Raw genomic sequence first — 25,817 nt, 5'->3', positions numbered from 1 at the left:
CTCAGTCTTCCACCAGCAGGGAAAAAGTGGCAGACTGGAGCTGCAATTATGGCTGCCACCACTTCCCCCAGGACTCAGTCATCTTAGGCAGCAGGCAGCTGCAGTGATGGCAGCTGCCCCTCCCCTCAGGAGCTTGGTAATCTTAGTCTCTAGCTGAGTGACCTCCGAGAATCTGCACAGCTCTGTGCTTGGGACCCAAGGCCCTGGTCGCATAGGCTCACAAAGGGGATCTCCTGATTTGCGGGTTGCACAGATTCATGGAAAAAACATGGTTTTCTGGGTGGGGGAGCACACCCACCACTTTGCTTGGCTGGGAGCGGGAGCTCCCCTTATTACTTGCAGCTCCCAGGTGGGCCTTTGTTCCACTCTGCTTTTCCTGGCTCTCTGTGGGTTGTGCCCACTGCCTAGTCAGTCCCAATGAGAGAACCTGGATACCTCAGTTGCCGGTGCAGGATTCACGTGCAGTTTCTGTTCTTCTCTTGCTGTTTTTATTCTTCTGGGTGCGAGCCTCTGGCCGCAGCTATTTCCAGTCAATCATCTTGGTCCCTCCACCCAACAATACTTTTTTATAAAGAGTTATTCACTGAAGATTGAGTAAATGGATGAATGGATGGAAGGCTAAGGATATCTTCAATTATTTAGTAATAGTTAATATGGATATAGGAACAACATTATTTTTCCAAGGCTTACATGTAATAGAAAAAAATCCTTCATCTATCAGGTAGTGGTGAAAGAAATAAGTTACAAATGACAGTGTAATTATTAAATACAATAAACTAAGTTGTATAAAGGTGTTGGCTAATCATATAATAGAGTTAGCAATTACACAGCACAAGCGTTATTATATCTTTTCCTTCATCTGTGGCAATCATTCTAAGTAATCCTATTACTCTGTTTGGGGGGGGTTCAGTTAAAACCTGAGAATGTTTATCTAGTTGTTGTAACCACTACCCATCAGTTGGACATTGAATATAAGGTGAAACCTGCCTGATATAAAGCCTCTAGTTTATATTTAATAAGGATGAGGAAAAAAGTAGTTACTAGTTCAAGGAATAGTTTTAGTTCTGTCTCATTACTGAAACCTGCAGTTCTTACACTTTTCTTCTTAATCCTGGAAGTGACTATGTAATATTGAGGTTTGCCTTTTTTCTACTTGAACCCGTATATTTGTGTCTTCTTTAACGGGATTAGTGTTTTTTCCACTATCCCTGTAATTCAGAAAGGATGATCTTAATTCTCTTTAAAGTGAGTTTCCTCTTTCTACCTAAGATTGAACTGAAAATTGATTCTTCATTGCCTTGAAACATGACCATCAAGTTATTTCCTGTGCAACATTATTAAATATCCCTTGGCAACAGCAACTCTAGATTTTAGGTTTTAATCAAAATTTTCCAACATCATATAGGCTACACATTAATTATACTGTCAATTAATTATATTGTCGATAGTAATTGCTTGTGTAATAGCAGGGCTTTTAATTTTTTGAATGTAGTGTGCAGGGTACTTTGAATAATAGATGAAGTTTGGTTCAAAGAAACAGGCTGTTGAAACTTCACCGAACCAGACCAAGAATATGAATTGGACACACTGGATGTTCACTTTTATTCTTTTTTTTTTTTTTTTTTTTTTTTTTTGTGACACGGAGTCTCACTCTATCGCCAGGCTGGAGTGCAGTGGCACAATCTCAACTCACTGCAACCTCTGTCACCCGGGTTCAAGTGATTCTCCTGCCTCAGCCTCCTGGGTAGCTGGGACTACAGGTGCACACCACCACACCTGGCTAATTTTTTGTATTTTTAGTAGAGACGGGCTTTCACTGTGTTGGACAGGATGGTCTCGATCTCTTGACCTTATGATCCACCTGCCTTGGCCTCCCAAAGTGCTTGGATTACAGGCATGAGCCACCGCACCTGGCCTTTTTATTCTTATATAAAGAAGTACAAGACAATATCATATTGGAAGTATATCATTCACATTTTTTTTAAAAAAATTATTGGTCTGTCTGACAAGAGATAACTATGAACTTATCCTCCTTCTTTTTTGTAGAGTAACTAAAAAGCATGATTAGGCCAAACTAGAAGGAGTGATAATGTTGTGAATAGAGGACTCTGGTAAATTCCCATATTTCCTGTGTAGGAGTCATGGTTGCTCTGGCTATGTAACAGGTCCTAGAGCTAGTCAGAAAGCCCACTGTGAAGATGAGAACAGAACAATAAAACCAAGGGAAGAGTACAGTGAATCTCTGACTTTATAAGTTTTCTTTTTACTGCTTAGATATCAAACATCTGAATAAAAACTGAATAATTTATCATCTCATGTAGACATAGCTACCACTTCTCTGTGAACTCTGAAATTTATGTATTTGAAGCAAATATTAAATTTATGAAACGTGATAATATGAAATTCATGTATTTGAAGCAAATATCTTAAAAATAGAAAACCATGTAGTTTAGTGGAAAGATATTAATTTTGTAACCAAACGGGAAAGGATATCAATCCCGGTTTTGCCGCTTATTAGCTGTAAGTCTTAGGCAAGTGAACAAAAAAATTCAGCCACAGTTTCATTTTTGTATAACAGAAATACATATCTGTCTTGCTGTTTTCAGAATTAGAAGCAATGTATATTAATGCCCATATAGGCACTTATTAATAGTGCTTATTATCATTATTGTTTGTAATGCTATAATATTGTTATTTATCCTATACTCTCAATGAATAACTACATTGAGTATATAGTACATTTTATTATTTATATTGCTATCACTACATGATACATGTAAGGAAAATATAATGCTGACCAAATGTAAAATTTAGATATTTTAATTACGATTTTCTTTCTTTCAGAATTACTTACTGTCATCTACCTTTCCAGAGTAAATGGCTTTATGTTGGAACAGAAAGAGGAAATACACATATTGTAAATATTGAATCTTTCATTCTTTCTGGATACGTTATCATGTGGAACAAGGCAATTGAACTGTAAGTTTGAACTTGGATATCACTTTATTGGCTTAAGTACTTCATATAGTTATGTAGCATATAGGTCAAATTACAGTTAATTGATATACATCTATTACTAATTTATAATGAATTTGAGTGAAAAGTTCAGTAAAATAACTTAAAGCCATAAAAGCTTTTAAAAATACATATTACAATATTTTAGGCTTTTCAAATACCATAAATAATTAAGGTTTATGTCTAAAAATTTGATGACAAAATAGTAAGGCTTACTCTGCAAGTTATACATGGAAATCTCACTTCATTAGAATCAAGCTTAATATAGCCACTTTCAGTGAGAATGAATTGTGTTATGTAAAAATAATCATGATCACTGCATATGATTTTAATGCTTGTAGCTTATTCTTTACTTGCCTCATTAAAATATTGTTCTGGGCTCAAATATCTTTTAGGTTATGTTATATATAGTTTTTTTGGGTATATGATTGATAGCAATTGCCACTTTGGCTTTGGCACTGATATTTAAGTTTCTGTACATGTAAAATGTGAAATTCTCCAAATACCAAACTGTGGAATTTCAAGCCATCTGTATTATACCACTTTGCATTGCTATAGAGGAATCCCTGAGACAGGATAATTTATATAGAAAAGAGGATCAATTGGCTTATGGTTCTACAGGCTTTACAGGAAGCATGGTGCTGGCATCTGCTTAGCTTCCAGCACGGCCTCAGGAAGCTTACAATCATGGTAGAAGTTAGGAGCAGGCATGTCACATAGTGAAAGCAGGAGCAACAAGAGGAGATGGGGGGAGGTGCTACACACTTTTAAATAACAAGATCTCACAAGAATTCATTCACTACTGCAAGAACTCACTTACTATGGCAAGAACTCACTATTACAAGAAGAGCCCTAAGGGAATGGTGGTAAACCATTCAAGAGAAATCCACTTCCCATTATCAAAGTACCTCCCACTAGGCCCCACCTTCAGCATTAGGGATTACAATTCAACATGAGCTTTGGGCAGGGGCAAATATCCAACCTATATCACCATCTATTTGTAGTATATACATAAGCAATTCTTCTACTAAAATTATTAATCAGAAAAACAACTTTTATTTAATACATGTTTATGCTCTGTACATATTAGGTCCTTGATAAGATGTTTGACTTGAAGCTGGCTCATTTTCTGCCTCATATATAGTCTCTAAGTTACAAAATTATTCTGCAAAATTCTGATTAAAACACCCTATTTTTGTGAAACTTGATTCTGGAAATAAATCTTTTACCTAGTCTTAATGTTTCAATATGCATGTATATTGCTTCATAAGGAAGGTTGTTACTAGTTATACTCTTGTCATGATACTCCTTTTGTATTATGTCTGAATGGGTCTTTTATTAATGATAATTCTTTCTCCCTCATTAGATTAGGAACTGCTCCAGAGCAGGATTTTTTTTTTTATTGTTCTTTTCTTGTTCTTCATACTTGGCTTATTTCTATGCTTTCCAAAGTAGATACTAAATGATTGATGACATTATTGAAGCATCAGTATGATAAATTGTTACATACACACTACTATTGGCTTACAACTTTCACTTAGGTTTTCAAGATAATTGGTATGAGCTATTTTGCTCGTTTTATTGTTCTGTGTGAATATTTCTAAAAACGTTAATCCTATAAACAATTATGTTTCCCCCCAAAGTTACTTTATTAGGTATTTGGGAGGGTCCTTTTCCCCTGTAATCCTAGTCCTATAAAAGGAATAAAAGGGCTGAATTTAATAGCTTTTACATAATATTGTTTCAGGATATTGATAAAAACACATAGGCTTAGATGAACAAGAGAAGATTCAGTTACAGAACTTTTAAACAAATTCAATATTAGTGAAAATATATAGATGCATCATTTATGTTCAGGTTGAATGCTGCTAAAGTAATTGAGAATAATTTATTGTCTTAAGCAAATCAAACATTTCACCACTCTTGCAATGCTGTTCTTATATTCATTTATGTAACAAATCCTTTTCATGGTTCAGATTACTACCTGAACTAGTGACTTATACTTTATTTTTATGTATTTATATAGTCTATACAATTTCAAGACTAATTGAAGAGTTTTAAAAATGTATATTATAAGGGAGGCTAAAATCAGGAGAAATTAAAGAGCTGATATAAGGCATTTTTATTTTTCATAATATTATACACATGATTCAGCATTAGAATAGCATCTACTATTTTATATATAAACATGTGTTTTATAGAGTTGTACATGCCTCTGAAAATGTTCTTGAAATATCTCTGAGCAATTATTAGTAAACCACATGCCATCACTTCCTGAATGTCTCTTGATTTATTTAGACCAGATTTCCAAAAATATGTTCCATAGAATTCTAATTCCACTGTGACAGATAACATTTTAAATGCCAATTTCCAATCTCCCAGAACTGTCTTTTCATTGCTGTCTACCTCTAGTGATACATTAGAAAATGTATGTAATTTCCTGTTAATATGTGTGAAGTGTATGGGACAGTAATAAAATATGCATTTAATTAAGAAGACTCATTTAATACATATAATTTTAGTCCATGAATTTTAATGATATATTTTCTAAGTAGGACAAATGCAAGAATTATCTTTAAAAAATGAGATTGTTTCTATTTTAAGTCCTTATTGAAATATTTTTCATTTAATGTTTATTTTTCAGCTTGTTTCAATTTTAATGAATTATTCTAATTGTAATTAGAGGCAATTCCCAAGAGTATGAATAGTTGTGTTTCCAAAATGTATATATTGGTTATTTGGAACCTGGGACAAATTTTTCATTTAAACAGTGATATTTGAAGAGTACCTTATAAAATAACAGTATAGAACTAAACTACCATTAAAAAATATTTATATGGGAAAATATATTCCAGGTGATAGCATAGAAACAGCTATTTCTGTAGGGCAACCCTAACATTTTTTTAAAAACATAAGCTTTTTTCCACATATGATTAAGATTTAAGCGTGAAATTTATAATCAAATCATGAAAGTAAAAGACTCATGTTTAACATAGTTCACGCATCATTCAAGCATGTTTATTGAGCTCTATTATATGGTAGATACTAGAAACAACTATGAACAGAGAAGACATAATTTCTATCCTGCTGGGACTTCCAGTTTAATGAAGGCAAAGTTAAATAAAAAGGCAATTACAATATATTGGTAATATAATATGGCAATTTCATAAGAAGGACATCTATTATAATATAGACATGGGCTCTCAAAATGGTATCTGTGAAGAATGCTACATCTACACTGAGATCCAAGGGGTGAGTTTCAGTTAGATGAGTAAAATACCAGGGACAAGGACATTCCAGGCAGAGGGAACAGAATATTTAAAGGATGGAATGTAAGATAATTTTCTGTTCTATGCCCAGAAATTTTAAGTACTACAGTTTTTAGTTTGTTGGAATGGCTTGGGGATAGGATAGCAAGAGATAAAGCTGGAAGGTAATCAGGTTTTATAACATGAAAGGTCTTGTAAGCCAATTTGAGAAGTTCAGACTTTAAGACTAATAGGGAGCTAGATTTTGAGGGTTGTAAGCAGATCTCAATCAAATCTATATTTTAGGAGTACTACCCTGAATGCAGATATGGAGAAATAATTGGAGAGAAAGGAAGACTGTGTTCTTGGTAAAAATTATGTTGGTGGTTGTAGGAGTGGAGATAAACGAACACATTAATGAAATATTTAAAAGAGGTAGGATGACTTCCCAGTGTTTGCCTTGAGCAACGGTGTATAATGGTGCCATTTAGTGAAAGTGCAAGAGATTGAGTAGGTTGAGAGTAAAATAATAAGTTCAATTTTAGGTCCATTGAATTGTATGTGTTTATAAGACTTTTAAGTGGAGTTGGTGTAGAAGAATGGTAAGAGGCAGGATATATGGATCTGAAGGTAATGAGCGATAGAATTTACGGGGTTGTTAAAACCAGATGAAAAGATGAAATTGTGCATGAAGAGTATGTAGAGAAAAGTTAGCAAACTAATAGCCATTGAACTAATTATGACTCATAGATATGTTTTGTTTTGGCCATCAGAGTATTTAAAGATGCTCTGAATTATTATTTTCTAATATTTAAAAATTGGTAGAATGAAGATAAAAATTTGGACTTTTTGGTGAAACAATCCTAGTCTAGCATTCCTGTATGGCAATAATCAACTGCAAATGAATAGTAACTTTCCTTATGTAGGTGGGTAATGTGCTATCCAGGTTGGTACAGTGCTTATTCAGCCTATTTAACTCATTTGCAATACCTGCCTTATTCCTGTAGGATTTTGAATTTGTGGCCATATATTATATGGGAATGCATGGCAGTCTAGGACAGGATACCATAGAATATCAACATTTAAGATATGGGAAGATAATGAAAAGTCCGTAATGGAAACTAATATCAAGAAGGCTACTTTAGTGAATGGGAGAAAGATAACTAAATAGGAATACCTAGAAGAATTACTGCACATTTTTTTAGGTGGCTAGTACATGACAATAATTCATTGATAATTCTATCTAAAGTAATTTTTTTGTAATTTTCAGAATCCAGAGTCCACAGATGCTTTTTTATTTTTAGGTCAATTTCTCATGACCATAAGTTTTGCCAGGAGTGCTTTGTGGGTTTTGGAAGTTTAATGTTAGGGAACAAGCCAGAAGAAATATCCCAAAATATTAATAGGCATTACCTCTACGCAGTGAAATAATGTGAACGCTTTTTCCTCTTCATTTTTGATGTGTTCTACGTTTGTTTAAGATAATAAATAACATTTCTTCTAGAGTCTGAAAAAGTAACTACAAATGACAGAAGTTTAATGTTACATTATTTTCAGAACTAGAATATTTTATAGTTTCAGGATCTAAACACAAGAGTCTTGCATGTGATCCAAGTAGTGTTTCCCAAAACAAATTTCTGTGATCTCATTAATATGATCAATGAAAAAGAATTCAGTGGACTAATAATTTTGTAAAGTACCGAAGATTTACAATGTTCATTTGCATACTACAGACTCTAAGAAATTCTGTAGGGGAAAAAATATTTAATTTTGTTTAATTCAGGGTTTCCCAAACTTTTAAAATATGGAACGCTACCTTATCATAGAGTACACTTTGGTAAGTGTTAGTGCAGTCAAACCAAGAGACAGAGAGGTTATGGTTTGTTGGCAATTATGAGTTCCTGGAGGATAATTTAAAGACATTAACCCTTATCAGAGGAATTTATACCTTTATAGAACACTGCATTTATGTATAAATGATGTGTTACATATAAATGTGGAAAGAATTAAAGAAAGCTCTGTAAACTTTTTATGAAGCCCTGTTTAATTTCTTTTCTTCCTGCATATATTCTAAAATGCAAATAGTAACTCTGATTTCCAATTATCACATCAATCATAATACATACTATTTATTGAATGCATACTATGTTTTGCCATAGTATTAGATGTTATATGTATCTTCTAATCTGCACAATTATTCAGTAAGGTCAGTGCCAATATTTCCACTTTTAGATGAAAATATTTAGGATGAATCCACTGACAAAATTCATCAGTATCCAATGAATCTGTGTTTATTCCCCTTCGTCACTCTGAGGAGTCAGTATCAGGAGGTCCTAGAATTAATTTGTCACTTTTCTCTGATTCCAAGTAGTTTCTAAGATTTAAATCTTCATTGTTTTGTATAGAATCTTTGATCATTTTCATGTGTGCTTAAGAAAGAAACTGAAACTATGTTAATACAATCATAATAAGAGTAATTTGGCACTGTTAGATCATGGAGAAAGGCTGTGGAAAGTGGAGCAATAATAAAACCCTTGTTATATCAGGTCATATCATATTTAATCATGACATAATCATTTTCAAAGTGATGTAAGTTAAACTAGGAATTATAAAAGAAACATGCCAGATATGAGAGTAGAATAAATTTAAAGTCAGATTGATAGAGAGCCCAAGTCTTTTAACAATATTCTGTTAGACTCATAATTATCTGTAATTTATTATACTAAATAACCTGATAAGTGTGGTATAACCAACGAACTAGGTTTCACTCCAATTTGTCATTTTTCTGTAAGAGGGTTATCACTAGAGTAGATTTATTTTTAAATCAAAGGTGCCATTGTACTTCAGGGGAAAATAATCAGAGGAGATTTCATGTAAAAGGAAATCTTAAATCACGTATGTACTTTGCAATTTAATTGAGACAGGTTTACACTTATCTTTGTAACTGTATATTCTTTTATCTATGTAAAGAAAAATTCAATTAAAAAAATTCAGAGGCGCTTATCTGACAACAAACATTTCAAATAATAAAGAACCCCATTGTTATACGGCTCTTTGTGTTTTAACCCGATTTTTAAAAAAAACATAAATAAGTAGTTTGCAGTTAGTAAATAGAAATGCAGTTAGTATTGGTAAAGTAAATCAAAAACTTAAGTGAATCGGAGCTTAACCCTAGAATGCTGGGATTTTATTCCTGTGTAATCTTAATTTCTTTGTTTCAGTCTCTAGCGGTAAGGTATTTTAATGTTTGGTTTTTAATTACTGTTTTGAATTGATTTGACAGATCCACCAAGACTCATCCAGGTCCAGTTGTACATTTAAGTGATAGCCCAAGAGATGAAGGGAAAGTGAGTATTATGATATCTTTATTATTACTTTTATTTTCCTCATTCTTGAAAAAAGGTGTTTCTTACTATTATTTTATATCTAATATCTAGACCAGTTGATAGCATTTTATATTATTTAAAATGAAAATGTGTTGACTCAACGAATGAGTAAATGAATGAATGAATGAATGATTCATGCTACTGATGGTCCGAAATTAAGTCTTTAGCTTTACTGAGAGATAAAATCGGTATTTAATTCTGGCATTTTGAGGACGATAACATGTAGAACAACTTTAATTTTCAAATACTCTATGCTTGAATTTAATAATGTGAATAAAATTTGCCTTCGTTACTCAGTTTGGTAATGAAAAATAACCAATATAAAATAACATAAATTAGCCAATCTTGATTTCATTAACATGTACTAATACATAAAATGTTATCAGATTACAGAAGTAATTCTTATTCATTTTGATTATTTCAAAATTTGCGTTTGATGGTGATGAAACAGTAGAAAACATGAAAATTAGATATCTTAATATTAATTAATTACTATTAATAAATTATTTAGTATATAGGTTGGGTTCTTTATTTTTAAAGGATAGAAGCTGAATTAGCCTATCAAAAATCAAACCTGAAAGGCAAGTCCACCCACCCATGGAATAACACTGGATCCCTTCAAATTGATCCACAAGTACAATGTAATTCCAATCAGGTGCCATCAGAGTTTATTTTTTAAGAATTCAAAAGGTGATTTTAAAATTTATTAAGAAAAGAAAATGTATACAAATAGCCAAGACATTTTTGAAAAAAAAAATACAGTGTTATATTGGTACAGGGGTACACAAGAAGACCAATGTATCTAAATAGATACATCCCCAAATGGTTCAGATATTTGGGAAAATGTTATATATTTTAAAGAAGATATCTGAGGACATAATTAGCTATTGAATAAATGGTGTTGGACAATTGGTTCTTCACTTTGAAAAGAATAGTAAGACCTTTCTGCCTCATATATACATAAAGAACCAATGTTTAATAAACATTAAAATCACAACTCAGAAAGTATTCAAAGACGCTTGTAGGATAGGGTTGTTAGTTACTGTGGAGTAGGGGCACTCTTGGGCAAAATCTAAAAACTTTAGGGCATATACTATAACAAGACTATCATAATAAGAGGCAACAAAGTGGGAGGTAATATTTCCTACATGTCACAAATAATGAACATGTAAAATATATAAAGAACTTGTATGAAATCCTCATCTTGTAGTAAGAAATCAGTATATAATATCTAATGACTAAATCAGAAAATAGCAATATAAACATATTCAGACATGAAAATAAGTCTACCAAAAAAGATGATTTTAAGAGTTGATGTCGTTGCCTCTTATTTCTAGAGAGAAGGATTTGGCAGTGAGGAGGAAAAAGCCTCACTAGTAATTAGGGAAATACAATATACAATTTGTCAACATCAGACTGACAAAATGTTAAACACTAAAAATATTAATTTAAAAATATCAGAGAATGGAAAAAGCACTGGGAAATAGCCATCTAAATATATGTATATATACCAGGATAACCAATTAAGCATTATCAACATTTAAAACATATATTCATTTTTAGAATTTATTATGACCTAGAAAATATCATTCTGATATCTATATTGTTTATGTGACTAATGGTGCAAACTATTAAAATAGTCTAAATGTCTCTTAATAGAATATTAAATAAATGAATGCTGATATATTCATACTGTGGAATGCTCTGTTGATATGGAAAGTTCTTTAAGACACGTTTTTTAAAAGAAAAGTTGCAGACCAGTAAGGTATAAAACCACCTGAACATTGCCTTTATATTTGTACTTATATATTCAAATGCCTAAGAAAAAAAAAGCCTGAAAGAATATAGACAAATCTGGGAGGAGACTAGAGATTGGAATTGGGGAAAATGGTCAAAGATATTCTTATTTTCTTTGTGTTGTTCAAATTTTTATGAAAGAATATAATGTGGCAATTGTTTAATTACAAATTAAAAGGACTGCAAAATAAATGAATATTGGCATCAGAAAACTATAGGTGTGAGTTGTGGCTCTAGTATTTATTAGCATATAATCTTGAATAAATCACTTTACTTCTTGTATATCAGTTTTTCCATCAATAGTCTTTTGTCACAGAAGTCTTTTTTTATTTTAATATATTCAGTTTTATCATTCTTTTCATGTGATTCTTGCTTTTCGTTTCTTATTCAGTAAATATTTCCCTTCCAGAGAGAAAATACAATTTTATTTTTTCTATTGGTTTTAAGATCTTGCATTTCACAGTTAGATTTTCATCTTCATGTAATTTATGTTATGATGGTTTGATACAGTAGAGTTTTATTTACACATGTAAATAATTCATTTATTGTATAGTCAATCTATTTTCCATTGATTTATATATCTCACTCATATATCAAGTTCCCATATTTGGGTGGGTATTCTGGGCTTTCCCTTTTGCTGAATTGTTTATCTACTATTGTACTAATGACATACTTTATTAACTATAATAACTTACAAAATGTCTTGATATCTGGTAAGCTGGTCTCTTTTCTTTTTCTAAGTTATCTTGGCTATTTCTGACTCATTATTCTAGTATATGAATTTTGGAATCAGCTTATCAAGCTCAATGTGAGTCTCAACTGGGATTTTGTTTGAAATTTGAATGTATAACTTAGAGAAAATTTACATGTTTAAGATATGGGTGTTCCGTTTAAAAATATGATGTGTTTACTTTGGCTTTCATTTGTTTTGCTATATAAGTTTTTTTTGTAGAAGTCTTTTATATCTTCTGCTAGCTTAATTAGATAATAAGTACCTTATAGAGTTTACTGCTCTTGTGACTTGTGACTTAATCTTCTTAAAATGTTTCATAATTGATTATCTTTAGATTATGAAATATTGTTGATTTTTTAATATTTTGTATTCAGCTGCATCATTGAATGTTTTGTTTTTAATAGCTGTCCTTAGATTCTCTGGAATATTCTATGTATAAAAACAGCAAATATAGACAAATTTTCTTCCTTTCTAATATTTATTGGTATACATATCTTTTTTGTTTTGTTGACTAGGACCCCAGTGCAGTGTTGAGTAAAAATGGTTTTAGTGGGAACTTTCTTTTGTTTCCAGCTTCAAAAGAAATGCCTCCACGATTTCAGCATTAAGTAAAATGGTTGTTGCAGATCTTTGATTGCTTTTATGAAGTTAAAAACATTCCACCTATTTCCAATATTTTAAGAGTTTAAAATTATGAATGGTGTCAAATTTTATTGAATGCTTTCTACACGTATCAAGATTATTATTTCTTAATTTGTTAATTTGTTGAATTATGTTAATAGATTTTCTGACTTTAAACATATTTGTATTTCTGGGATAAATTCAACTTGGAAGGGGAAAGCTTCCCTTGGAAGCTAATTGGTGAAGTTCAAGAAGGAACAAACTGCTAAAGTTAAGGTTCCTACAAAATCAAGTTAATATGGTTGGGCGCTGTGGCTCACAGCTGTAATCCCAGCACTTTGGGAGGCCGAGGTGGGTGGATCATCTGAGGTCAGGAGTTCAAGACAAGCCTGACCAACATGGTGAAACCCTGTCTCTACCAAAAACACACAAAAAATTAGCCGGGCATAGTGACATGCACCTATAGTCCCAGGTACTCGGGAAGCTGAGGCAGGAGTTTGCTTGAACCCAAGAGGCAGAGGTTGTAGCGAGCCGCATTCCACTGCATTCCAGCCAGAGCAACAGGACAAGACTCCATCTAAAAACAAACAAACAAAAAATCAAGATAATATCATAGAATCAGAAAATAGGCCATCTTTCCCCCAGTATATCATTTATAAAGAAACTGTGCATTGGTCTATCAAATACAAAAGGGTACTCTTGAGCTGAGAGATGCCTGTATTGATTTGATACAGTATTGAGTGAATCTGCTTGAATTCTCTCAGCTTCTCTTGTCTCCCAAATAAGGGCTGCTTGCTTCACTTCAGGTTTGGCAGAATTAATTGACTTCATGTAGTATTGCTTCCTGAAGTTAACGAGCTATTCCCAGGTCTCTGGCTACTTTCATTAATTCTGGATTCAGAAGACGTGCTACAACATAAGGCATTCAATCTGGCTTCCCTAACACATGCCAAAGGGGTCAAATGACACAATTCTGAAGAGAGGGAGTGTTAATCTCCATGGAGAGAATCTTGACCAATGTTAGACAAGAGACAAGGAATAAATTCTTCCTGTCTTCCTCCTTATTATTTGGCTAATTTGAGTCATAGTTTTCTCACATAAACTTTTGGAGATTTCTTGCAAGACCATGCTAGCACACCTGTTAAATGACCGGTGATGTCTCTTCCACTTCTCCCCATGAAATAGTGATTAGTATGATAATGAATCATCTTTCTTTTATTATTACAACTCTGAGATTGCACTCCTCCCTTAATACTAGAACTAAACCCTGCCTCAGGCTTTTTTGTACACAATCCTTGTTAAGATAACAGTTACTACAATTATTCGAGATAAGGGACTGGAAACTATAGCCACGAACCAAATCTGGCATGCTGCCTGTTTTCTCAAAATGTTTTATTGAACACAGCCATGCTCATTCATTAACATATGTCTGTGACTGCTTTCTTGCTATAAGAGTAAAGCTGAGCAGTTGGGCCTGCAAAGCCTAAAATGTTCACTATCTGGCCTTTACATAAAAAGTTTGCTGACTCCTGTTCTAGTTTGTAAACCCTCAGTATTGGACTTTTGAAGTTAGGTTGTCTCCTGTCTAAAATCAGCAAACCTGTTGAAGGTGCCAGGTGAAGTGAATTAAACCCTTCCATGCAGTGACATCACAGTTACTTTAAAAATGTTCTTCTGTGAGTAGGGACTAATCTTTCTCTGCTAGAAAGATAAGACAAAGGGAGATCAAGTAGTCATGGTGTTTAATTGATATGGGGTAATGATAATTACATAATGATAATGAAATAAAATAACTTCCTTTGAGGGTACTTGTATAGTTTCCCATTGTCAAAAGAAATTATCATAAATTCAATAGCTTAAAAACAAAACAATTTATTATCTTTCAGTTCTGTAGGCCAGAAGTTCAACACAGGTCTCACTGGACAAAAATAAAAGTATCAGCAGGGTTTCATTCCTTTTTAGTAATTCTAGAAGATAATCTGATTTCTTGCCTTTTTCAGAGGCTGCATACATTCCTTGGCTTGTAGCCCCTTTGTCTATCTTCAGATCCAACAACATAGTATCTCTCTGACTCTTCTTCCACAGTTGTGTCTCTTTCTCACCACAACTGGGAAACGTTCTTCACTTTTAGAAAGTCTTTTTTGTTGTTGTTGTTATGTAAGGAACATATTGACAGATTCCAAGGATGAGAGTGTGGGTGTCTTTGGGAGTCCTTTATTCTTCCTGCATCATCTCAGAACACTTAATTACTGATTTACCAAATCCCAGAAGTCCTCTAAGGTAGATTTAAAGGAACTCTTACCTTATGTAGCTCTAGGGAAGACTGTGCTAAAAATAGGCCCAGGAGCTGCTTATAAGGAGACCAAATACATAACTTTGATAGGTCCCATTTGTTAAAGTCAGAGCCCTGATAAGGAAAGAGTATGACCGTCGTATATTAGTTTCCTATGGCTGCAATAACATATTACCACAAAGTGGGTGACTTAAAACAAATAAGCTTATTTTTTCCTAGTTCTAACAAGCAGAAGTCTAAAACTAAGGTATCAGTTAGGCCATGCTCCCTCTGAAGACTCTAGGGGAGAACTCTTCCTTGCCTTTTCCAGCTTAGGTGGCTCCTGATGTTCCTTGACTTGTGGCAGTATAACACCAATCTCTGCCTTCATTTTCCATTTTCACATGGTCTTCTCTATGTCTTCTCTTCTTTTTATAACAGCAGCAGTCATTGGATTTAGGGTGGGCCTAGGATGGGATTTAGGGCCCACCCTAAATCCAGAATGATTTCTTCTTGAAATCCTTAACTAATTATATCTGTGAAGATTCTATTTCCAAATAAAGTCACATTCTGAGGTTCTGGGTGCACATGAATTTTTGAGGGCACTATTCAACCATTAACCTGGGATGGAGAAATTTGTGTAGATAAGCCTGAGAATATTGCAAACCCCAGCAACCCCCAATTTCCTCAAACCCTTCTGGTCAGCAGAAGTACCTCTTTTACCATTTTTGGAGGAGAGCAGTTTCCCTTTTCTGGGTGACTGTGTAATACTTCACCTAAAATAATTTCCTTGTATGATGATGTTTTTCCCCACAAGACCGCCTCCAATATCATTACATCCAGGCAAACAACCAGAATCAGATCTCAGATCTCAGCACAGCCTAACACAGAAGCATAAATCTTCCTCCAGGAATAAATAAACTATACTTGAAAGAATTAGAATACCTACCAAAGGAATTGAGGATATGACTAATATGGTCATTCACCAATGAAATGTGTTTAGAGTGGTTTTTAAGGACTTGAACTTGGGGGCTGCATAGAGGAGAGTTTATTTTTATGGGGGCACTTACTTATGATTTTGGATTTAGTGCTTTCTCAGGGACACTTGGATATGGTCCTAGTAGTAATTTGCTGGGATAGTCCCTTGAAGCCTAGACTAAAAAAAAGGCATAGAGTAAATAGAGATGTCAGAGTCTTTTGGTATAGTATTAAAGAAGGTATCAGGGAGATGATAATGTTAAAATGAATGTATTATGTTTGTTCTGGCAACTCACCTTTTGACTGTGTTCCCTAGGTGGCTTCTGAGGAGACTGTCTTCACTTAACCTAATAAGAAATGCCCTAGAAAGGCAAATATTAACATATTTGAGAAGCTTGGTAGTAGTTGTCTTTTTTAAGGCCCTTGTTGACAGCAGGAGTTGATGGAAGAGAGCCAGGTTCCATAATATTCATGGATTGTAGAGGCCAGGTTGCAAAATTTAACCATCTGGCAATATGGGCTTAATTACCATAATAAGCAGCAAGGCTGGAGTGGCAATGCAGGAGTCTATGGTAATGGCTAATATATCATGACGTTTCTAGGAGCAAAATAAGGTGGGAAGTTGACTGGGATGTTGTTTGCCTTGCGTGATCAGAAAAAAATTAAGAGCAGTTTAATTTTTTACAATCACCATCAAAATGGAAAATCACAGTATCTCATCAGGTTTTCAAATATAAGTCAGTTTGCAGATTCAGAATCTATTGATTAAAAAAGGAGCTAGTTGTCCCTGAAAAAGAATCCTGAAATGCTATAATAAGCACATATAGTAATTATAGAAACATCTGTGATCATTTGCAGGAATGACTGTTTAGTTTTCAGGACTGTTAGATATAGGGTCAGAGCAGACATTAATACTGGGAAATTTAAAAAAAAGCAATTATGGTCCTCCAGTTAGAGGCAAGACATATGGAATTAAATAACTAGTTGATAGATGGAGTTTTAGCCCAAGTCTAATCTCACAGTAGATCTAGTGGGTATGCAGACATACCCAGTTATTTTCTCCAAATGTATAATTTGGACAGATATTCTTAGTAGCTGGAATAATACACATATTGGTTTTCTTACACTGTAGAGGCACATAGTAGGAAAGGAAAATGGAATCTCCTGAAACTGTCTTCCGCTGCCAATATTGTAATCAGAAGCAATACAGCATCTCTGAAGGAATTGCAGAGATTAGCACAATTAGACTTGAATGATGTAATGGTAGTGGTCACCAATACATTATTGTTGAGTTCCATTGTGTAGGTTTTGCAAAAAAACAAAATTGATTGAGGTTGGTAATAGTACATCACTATAAATATAACCAAGTGACAGTCCCAATGACAGCTGCCTTGCTGTTGATACTTTTATGGGTGTAGATCAACACAACCTATGGTATCTAATATGCAGTTATATATTTAGTGAAATCTTTTTTTCACATGGATGTGGGATGGACCCTGTAATCATCAACAGAGGAAAATGAAAGAAAGGACTGCAGTATAAATTCAGAATCTTTCTCCAGGACTATGTTATTTTTCCTGCTCTCGGTCTTAATATAATCCTCAGGAATCTTGATTGTCTGGACATTCTTTAGAAAGTATACCATTTCACTTTTTGACTATGTAATGCTAACTGGATCTGGTGAGCAGACCTGGCGAGTACCTTTATAACTCATAAGATTCATGTTTCAGTGGGTGGGAAGAAAATAGCACAAACATCCAGGGGCCTGTACCAGATATGAAGATTTTGAGAGTCTTAGTGTCTGGGGCATACAGAGCATCTCCTCTAAATTAAAGCGTAAGCAATTTTACTTCTCCTAAGAAAGTGTCACATCACTTGATGGGGCTTTTGGATTTGAATAATAGTTTATAATGTCCTTGAAATTACTGAACCAACTAATTTTTATATCACCCAAAAGTCTGCCAGTTTTGAGTGAAACCCTAGAGAAAAAGCTGGTAGTGTTTGTCCCCTAAGTCAAAGATGCTTTGCAAGCTACCCTACCACTTGGGATGCATGATTTTATAGATCTGATAGAGCTTAACGCATCTGGTGGATAAAATGTTCTATTGGAAAGCCCTCTAGAGAAGTCATAGCAGTTACTATCCATTTTCAAAGCAACTCCTGACATGCTCCTGGGCCCTTGTAGAGAGTGAACCATGGAACACCGAATGACTATGTAACCTGTGCTGTCCCTCATGAGTTACATCTTATATTCACTGAGTCATAAAATTGGGTGGGAGACATGGTATATTTAGGATATTAGCCTTGAGCTTTCAAAAGTTATTAGTGAATTAGATGTACATGGACGCCAGAATTCCATCTGTTGCAAAAATGCCTCCCTCTCAACCTACTTATATAGTCTCATGGGATTGGCAGGAAACACCTAAAACCAATTGACAGAGGAGGAAAGAAGTTATGCCTGCTCCATAGACAAGTCAGAGGATTGGTTGGCATTAGCTGGTTACAGACTGTTGCTCAATTACATCTCTACTAAGAGCTAACCCTGAATGACACTGGTAAAGAAAATCATCAGTATGGGTAGAGTCAATAGCGGTATACTGTATTATGCATTTCATATGAATAATGACACAATACTTTGAAATTCAGAAAAATTTTCTTCCACTTGAAAATGTTAAAACTCTTCATTAAACAACTATTAGATGAAGTAGAAAATACAAATCAAAATAGGTGAACATATAAACATCAAAAATTGTGATATATATATATATCAGAATCTATGAAATATAATGAAAATAATTATCAAAAACAGTTTGTAGCCTTTAAATCATATATCAGTAGAATTATAAATTAAAATACATAAATCTAATATGAAACACGGAAAGCTAGAAAAAAGATCAAGAAAACAAAGCAAAAGGAGGCATAACAGACATAAAGAGATAAGAGCAGAACTTCAGTCAGTTCTGATTTTAAGCTATGTTATAAATTAATCAACATACTAGTTCTTTGAATAGAACATAAACAAAATATGCAAACCAACATTCAACCTAATCAAGAAAAATAGGGAGAAAACAAAGTTACACAGAATAATATACGAAACAAGAGGAAATCATACTAAAACTAAGGACATTTTTAAACTTTTGAGTTAAATTATTTTACACAGCGCTAAGCAAGTAGATATAAAAGCCTAGGTAAAATGGGTAATTCCAAAGGGAAATTGTTAACAGTGATATGGAGACAGAAATTTAAGAAAATGAGAAAGTTATTAAGTTAGTACTCCTACCCAAAAGTATAAGACACAGATGACTTCATAATGGAATTTTACTAATTTTTCAAATATTAGATAATACCAATGCTATATAGACTGTTCTTAAAAAGGGATTGCCAAACTATGGCCAGTGGGACAAATATGGCCTGCCTGTTATTATTTTAAATAAAGCTTTATTGGAGATTGTGTAGTCTGCAAAGCCTAAAATATTTACTATTTGGCCTGGTACAGAAAAAGTGTACCAACCCCTGTTCTGAGTATAGTTTCAAAAAATAAAAAAATTTAAATTGTTTTTATAGAACAATTATAAGAGTGATAACTAAACCTAATAAAAGTTGCATAAAAAGAAAACTGGATTTATTGGGTATATTAATATCAATGGAAAAGTAGTGACATCAGCAAAGTGGCAGAATAGGAAGGGATTTCATTCTCACAAACACACAGATTCAGCTACAATTCACACAAAAATTCCCTTTGTGAGAAATGACAAAGTAATTGAAAAGTTTCTGAACCCCAGGAGAACATGAAAACAGATCATTAACACCAGTGAGGAGATTCAGGACACCTTCTTAGCAGAAACCTTGCTCCTGGTGCAGTGCCATATGATCAAGGAGAGATTTCCTGGGTTGCAGCTTCACCCAAGAGAGTTAAGAACTTTGTTCATATGTTCAGTACCTCAATTTTTCCAAAGGGGCTCCCCAGAGAATTGACTTCTGTCTTGCCAGTCTTGGAGCACTGACAGCTCTGAAACAGCCTAGCTGCCTAGACAAGAATGGAGGCAGCAAATTGCGCTGATAAGCACTTTTGACCCTCCCTGCCCTGCTGCTCAGCACAGAGGACAGATGAAAAATACCCTCTCTCAGCTTACCCCTTAGGTTGAAAAGTGGATCTGTGCATCCAGTGCCCCAACTTCTTTGGAGGTGCCAAAAAAACTAGCATAAATCTTAACAGTCCTGAAGCTCTGATGGGTCTGGAACATCTAGCTGCCTGGGGAGAACCAAGGTGGTGGCTTGAGCTGGTAAATGCCATAGCTACCCCATTGGGGTCAGCACAGAGTGAGAAGATAAAGACCACAGATGCCTGTATCTCCATGGGAAAGGAAAGAGTAGATAGAAGTCCTCAGAATCTGTGTCTAGGCCAATTGGTGGAGAACTTCTCTATGAGGACATTTCAGGAAGACAGAGAGATGCCTGCTTTGTCTAATGTGCAGAAAGCAACATAGAGAGTCAAGGAAAATGAAGAATCAGGCAAAAAATGTTTAAACAAAGAATAAGATAATGGAAACCAACCATAATGAAATAGGTTTATATGACTTACCTGATATAGAATTAAAATAACTCTCATAAAGAGACTCTCTGAGATCAAGAATGCAATTCATGAACAAAACTAGAATTTTCAGCAAAGAGAAAATATTTAAAAATACTAAACAGAAGACATGGAGTGGAAGAACACAATAATAGAACTGAAAAAAAAATCACTAGAGGGGTCAACAGCAGACTACATAAAGTAGAAGAAAGGATCAGTGAACCCAAAGACAGGTAACTAGAAATAATTCAGTCAGCAAAAGGAAAAAAGAATGAAGAACAGGGAAGAAGCCTTATGGGACTTATGGGGTAAAATTAAAGTGGGCTACTATGTGTATTATAGAAGATCCATAATGAGAAGAAGCATATCAAGGACCAGAAGGCTTATTTAAACAAATATGAGAGGTAGGCATGTTCGCTTGTGCCTGTATGCCCTGCACTTTGAGAGGCTGATGTGAGAGGATTGCTTGAGTCCAAGAGTTTGAGACCAGCCTGGACAACATGCTGGTGGGAGGCCTTAGGAAACTTACAATCACGGCACAAGGCAAAGAGGAAGCAAGGCATGTCTTACATGGCAACAGGTGAGAGAGCGAGCAAAGGGGAAGTGCCACACTTTAAAACCATCAGATCTCATGAGAACTCCTACATTATCCAGAGAACAGCAAGGGATTATTGACACATGGTGAGACCCTGATTTTATGAAAAAGAAGCTGGAACTATAGGCACCCGCCAACACACCCAGCTAATTTTTTTGTATTTTTAGTAGAGATGGAGTTTCACCAGTTAGGCAGGATGATCTTGATCTCCTGACCTCGTGATCTGCCCACCTCTCAGTATGAGTTCTTGAGGAGACATTCAAACCATAGCAATGGTGAAGTAAGACTCTTCAGTGAGAGTCACCCTATACAACTCACCATAATGTAGAATCAGTGGGAGTGCTAAGCTTGTTTTCCTGCAACTATATGGTCCCATCTGGGGTTGATGGCTTATCAGGAATTAGATTAGTGACAGATCATCAGGAATTAGATTCTCATAAGGAGCATGCAACTTAGATCCCTTGCATGTGTGCTTTACAATAGGGTTCGCACTCCTATGAGAATCTAATACTGCAGCTGATCTGACAGGAGGTGGAGCTCTGGTGGTAATGCGAGTGACAGAGATCAGCTGTAAATACAGATGACTCTTCATTTGCTTACCTGCTATTCACCTCCTGCTGTGTGGTTTGGTTCCTAACAGGCCACAGACTGGTACTGTGGCCAGGGTTTGGGGAGCCCTGCTCTAGACCACCCTGGTGTCATGAAAATCCACAACAGTATCCAATGGGCTAAAGTTCCAGTCTGCATTACCACTGGTTAACTACAGTGGCCTCAAGCTCCCAGTAATCCTCAGTGGCAGGCAGGATATAGCTACTGAAGGCCTTAGCATGTCCAAGTGCCAGACAGAAACCCATGGCTGTGGTGGAATGAACTTGGATTCTGGCCTGCATCACCACTGGCCAACTACAGTGCCCTTAGGCCCTGAATAAACCTCAGTGGCAGGCAGGTTATACCTGCTGTGGGCCTTAGGCATGGCCTGGTGCCATGCTCATCTTAGTAGCAGTAGACTTTGGGTATAAGTTCAGCAGCCGAAGGATAACTCCTGCCTCCCTTTTTCCAACACCAGGCAGCACAGCACACAGAGAGAAATCATTCACTTGGTGAAGGAAAGGAAGTATAAGCATAGAGTTTTGCTGTAGAACCCAGTATAGTGCCCACCACAGTAAAACTCAACATCTGGCAGATCCCTCCCCACCACAGCTCCTGACACTGGACTGGTATGCACAGGCAGAGCCTCTAGACCTGCCCTGGTATCAATTAGGAACCCATGGACCCCAGCAAAGCAGACTCAGGACCCAACCCACATCACTTCTTGCCTACTGCAGCAGCCTTGAGACCCGATAAACCTTACTTGCAGTGCTTAATATCACTAATCATTAGGGAGATCCAAATCAAAGCCACAATAAGATACCATCTCACACCAGTAAGAATGGCTATTACTACAATTTTAAAAAACAACAGATGCCAGCAAGGTTGGAGAGAATAGGGAACACTGGTACACTGCTGGTGGGAATGTAAATTAGTTAAGCCATTGTGGAAGGCAATCTAGAGGTTTTCCAAAGAACTGAAAGCAGAGCTACCATTTGATCCAGCAGTCTCATTGCTGGGTATATAGCCAAAGAAATATAAATTGTTCTACCATAAAGACACATGCATGTGTATGTTCATTGCAGTACTATTCACAATAGCAAAGACACGGAATCAGCCTAACTGCCCATCAGTGGTGGACTGGATGAAGAAAATGTGGTACATATACACCATGGAATACTACACAGCTATTTTAAAAAATGAAGTCATGGCCTTTGCAGCACATGGAGGGAGCTGGAGGCCATTATCCTAACCGAATTACCACAGGAACAGAAAACCAAATACTCCATGTGCTCCTTATAAGTGGGAGCTAAACATTGTGTACACACAGACACAAAGAAGGGAACAGTAGACACTGGTACCTGTTTTAGGGTGGAAGGTGGGAGGAGGGTGAGGATTGAAAAACTACCTATCAAGTATTATGCTAATTACCTGGGTGACAAAACTATTTGTACACCAAACACCTATAACGTGCAATTTGCCCATATATGTACCAAACCTGCACACATACCCTTTAAACCTAAAATAAAAGTTGAAAAGAATAAAAAAGTGTTGGTTTTTTGAAAATATAAACAAAATTGGCAAACTTTTAGCTAGACTAAGAAAAAAGAATGAAGACCAAATAAATAAAATCAGAGATGAAAAAAGTTACATCTGATACCACAGAAATGCAAAGGATTGGCAGACTGTTATGAACAATTTTATGCTAACATTGGAAAGCCTAGAAGAAATAGATAAATACCTGCATACCAAAACGAGGTAAGGACACAATAAAAAAGAAAACTACAGGCAAATATTCCTGATGAACATAGTTGCAAAATGTTTAACAAAATACTCAACCGAATTCAACAGCACATTAAAAATATCATTCATTATGACCAAGTGAGATTTATTGCAGGAATACAAAGATGGTTCAACATATTCAAATCAATAAACATAATACGTCATATTAACAGAATGAAGGACAGAAACCATATGGTCATTTTAATACACGGAAAAAAGGCATATGACAAAAATCATCATTCCTTTATGATTAAAATTTTCAGTAAACTAGATAGAAGGATTGTACCTCAACACAATAAGGGCCACAATTGACAGATCTACAACTAACATCATACTGAACGGAAAAAAGTTAAAAACTTTTTTTCTGACATCCGGAACAAGGTAAGGATGTCCACTCTTGCCAGTCCTATACAACATAGTACTGGAAGTCCTAACCAGAGCAACTAGGCAAGTGAAAGAAATATAAGGCATCCAAATTTGATAGGAGGAAGTTAAATTGTCCCTTTTTGCTGATGACATGATTTTATATATAGAAATCCCTAAATACTCCACTAAAAGACTTTTAGAATTTATAAATGAGTTAGGTTGCAGGTTATAAAACCAACATTCAAAAGTTAGTAGTATATGTATATGCTAATAGTAAATTATCTGTGAAAGAAATAAACAATTCTATTTACCATATCCATTAAAAAAACTGGACATAAATTTAACTAAGGAGCTGAAAGGTGTCTACACTGGAAATTATAAAACATTGATAAGAGAGGTTGAAGAAGACACATAAATGGAAGCTATTCCATATTCATGGATTAGGAGGATTAATATAGTATATTTACCACTCAATGTGATCTATAGATTCAATACACTTTCTATCAAAATACCAATACCATTCTTCACAGAAATAGAAAAAACATCACAAAGTTTGTATAGAACCATAAGAGACTCTAAGTAACCAAAGCAGTCTTGACCAAAAAGAACAAAGCTGGAGGCATCACATTACCTGACTTCAAAGTACACCACAATGCTATAGTAACCAAAAGAGCATGGTGCTGGCATAAAAACAGACACATAGGCTGATGGAACATGTTAGAGAGCCCAACATAAAAATCCACACATTTACAGCCAATTGATTTTTGAATGTGCCAAAAACATGCAATAAAGAAAGGAAAGTCTCCTTAATAAATAATATTGGGAAAACTGTATATGCACATGTGGAAGAATGACATGAGACACTCATTTCTCACTGTATTAAAAAATTGAAATAGATTAAATAATTAAGTGTAATTCCTCAAACTTCTATGAACCTACTTGAAGAAAACACAGGGGAAATGCTTCATGACATGGGTATTGGCAAGGAGTTTCTTGAATAAGAGCTCAAGAGCACAGGCCACAAAATTAAAGTAGACAAATGGGATTATATCAAACACAAAAATGTTTGCATAGCAAAAGAAACAACAGAGTGAAAAGACAATCTACAAGAGAAATGTTAGTTATAGAAAAATAAATGTGTTCTTACTCATACTGGAGGGCTAAACAAAAATTGAGCTTGTAGAATTAAAGTAGCATTGTGGTTATTAGAAATTAGGAACAGTAGAAGGCAAGGGGAAGAAAGGGAGAAGTTGGTTAATGGATACAAAATTACAGCTATATGGAAGGAATGAGTTTTAGCATTCTGTAGCACTATAGGTTGAATATGATTAAAAATTATTTAGTGTATATTTATAAAAGCTCAAAGAGAAGATTTTGAATGTTCATAACACAAATAAATGATGAATATTTAAGGTGATGGATATGCTAATTATTGTGATTTGGTCATTACACATTGTTTAAATGTAAAAAAACTCTCTCATAAACATGTACAATTTTTATATGTCAACTAAAAAGAAAAACAATGACACATGTCGAATTTTAAAAATCCCTATGAGAGGGGTACTATTTCGCGTGAAACAATTATGGCAGAATATGAATTAACTTACCCAAGATCATGCTGCTGGTAATTATCAGAATTAGTGTGCAAACCTAGACTGTATCGCAGAGTCAATGCTCTTAACAATCACACTATAAGAACAGATATAATAAATATTTACTTACCTGGAGGATATAAATTCTATTTTTATTCCGAGTTCTGAATCAAAATGGTAATTCAAAGGCAATGAGAACATTAACCTCATCACCATCAATTAGGCTCAAAAGAAAATGGTACATATTCTATTGCAGCCAGTCAGGATTAATTCT

At 34.8% G+C, this 25,817-nt stretch overlaps 1 protein-coding gene across 6 annotated transcripts in view; it reads left to right on the top strand.

Moving 5' to 3' along the window:
- The window catches only part of STXBP5L (syntaxin binding protein 5L), a 478,212-nt gene that overhangs the window by 179,164 nt on the left and 273,231 nt on the right, over positions 1-25,817 (top strand). For all 6 annotated transcript variants that reach the window (XM_005548039.4, XM_005548040.4, XM_074033375.1 and 3 more), the window contains exons 6-7: positions 2,845-2,979; positions 9,547-9,610. In XM_005548039.4, the coding sequence (XP_005548096.1) occupies positions 2,845-2,979; positions 9,547-9,610 (199 nt within the window). The remainder of the gene's footprint in view (positions 1-2,844; positions 2,980-9,546; positions 9,611-25,817) is intronic.

Source organism: Macaca fascicularis, chromosome 2 (assembly GCF_037993035.2).
Source record: "Macaca fascicularis isolate 582-1 chromosome 2, T2T-MFA8v1.1".
In the NCBI taxonomy this organism is placed as follows: Eukaryota; Metazoa; Chordata; class Mammalia; order Primates; family Cercopithecidae; genus Macaca; species Macaca fascicularis.
Note: the sequence above shows the minus strand (reverse complement) of the source record. Positions and strands in the feature narration are given on the sequence as shown.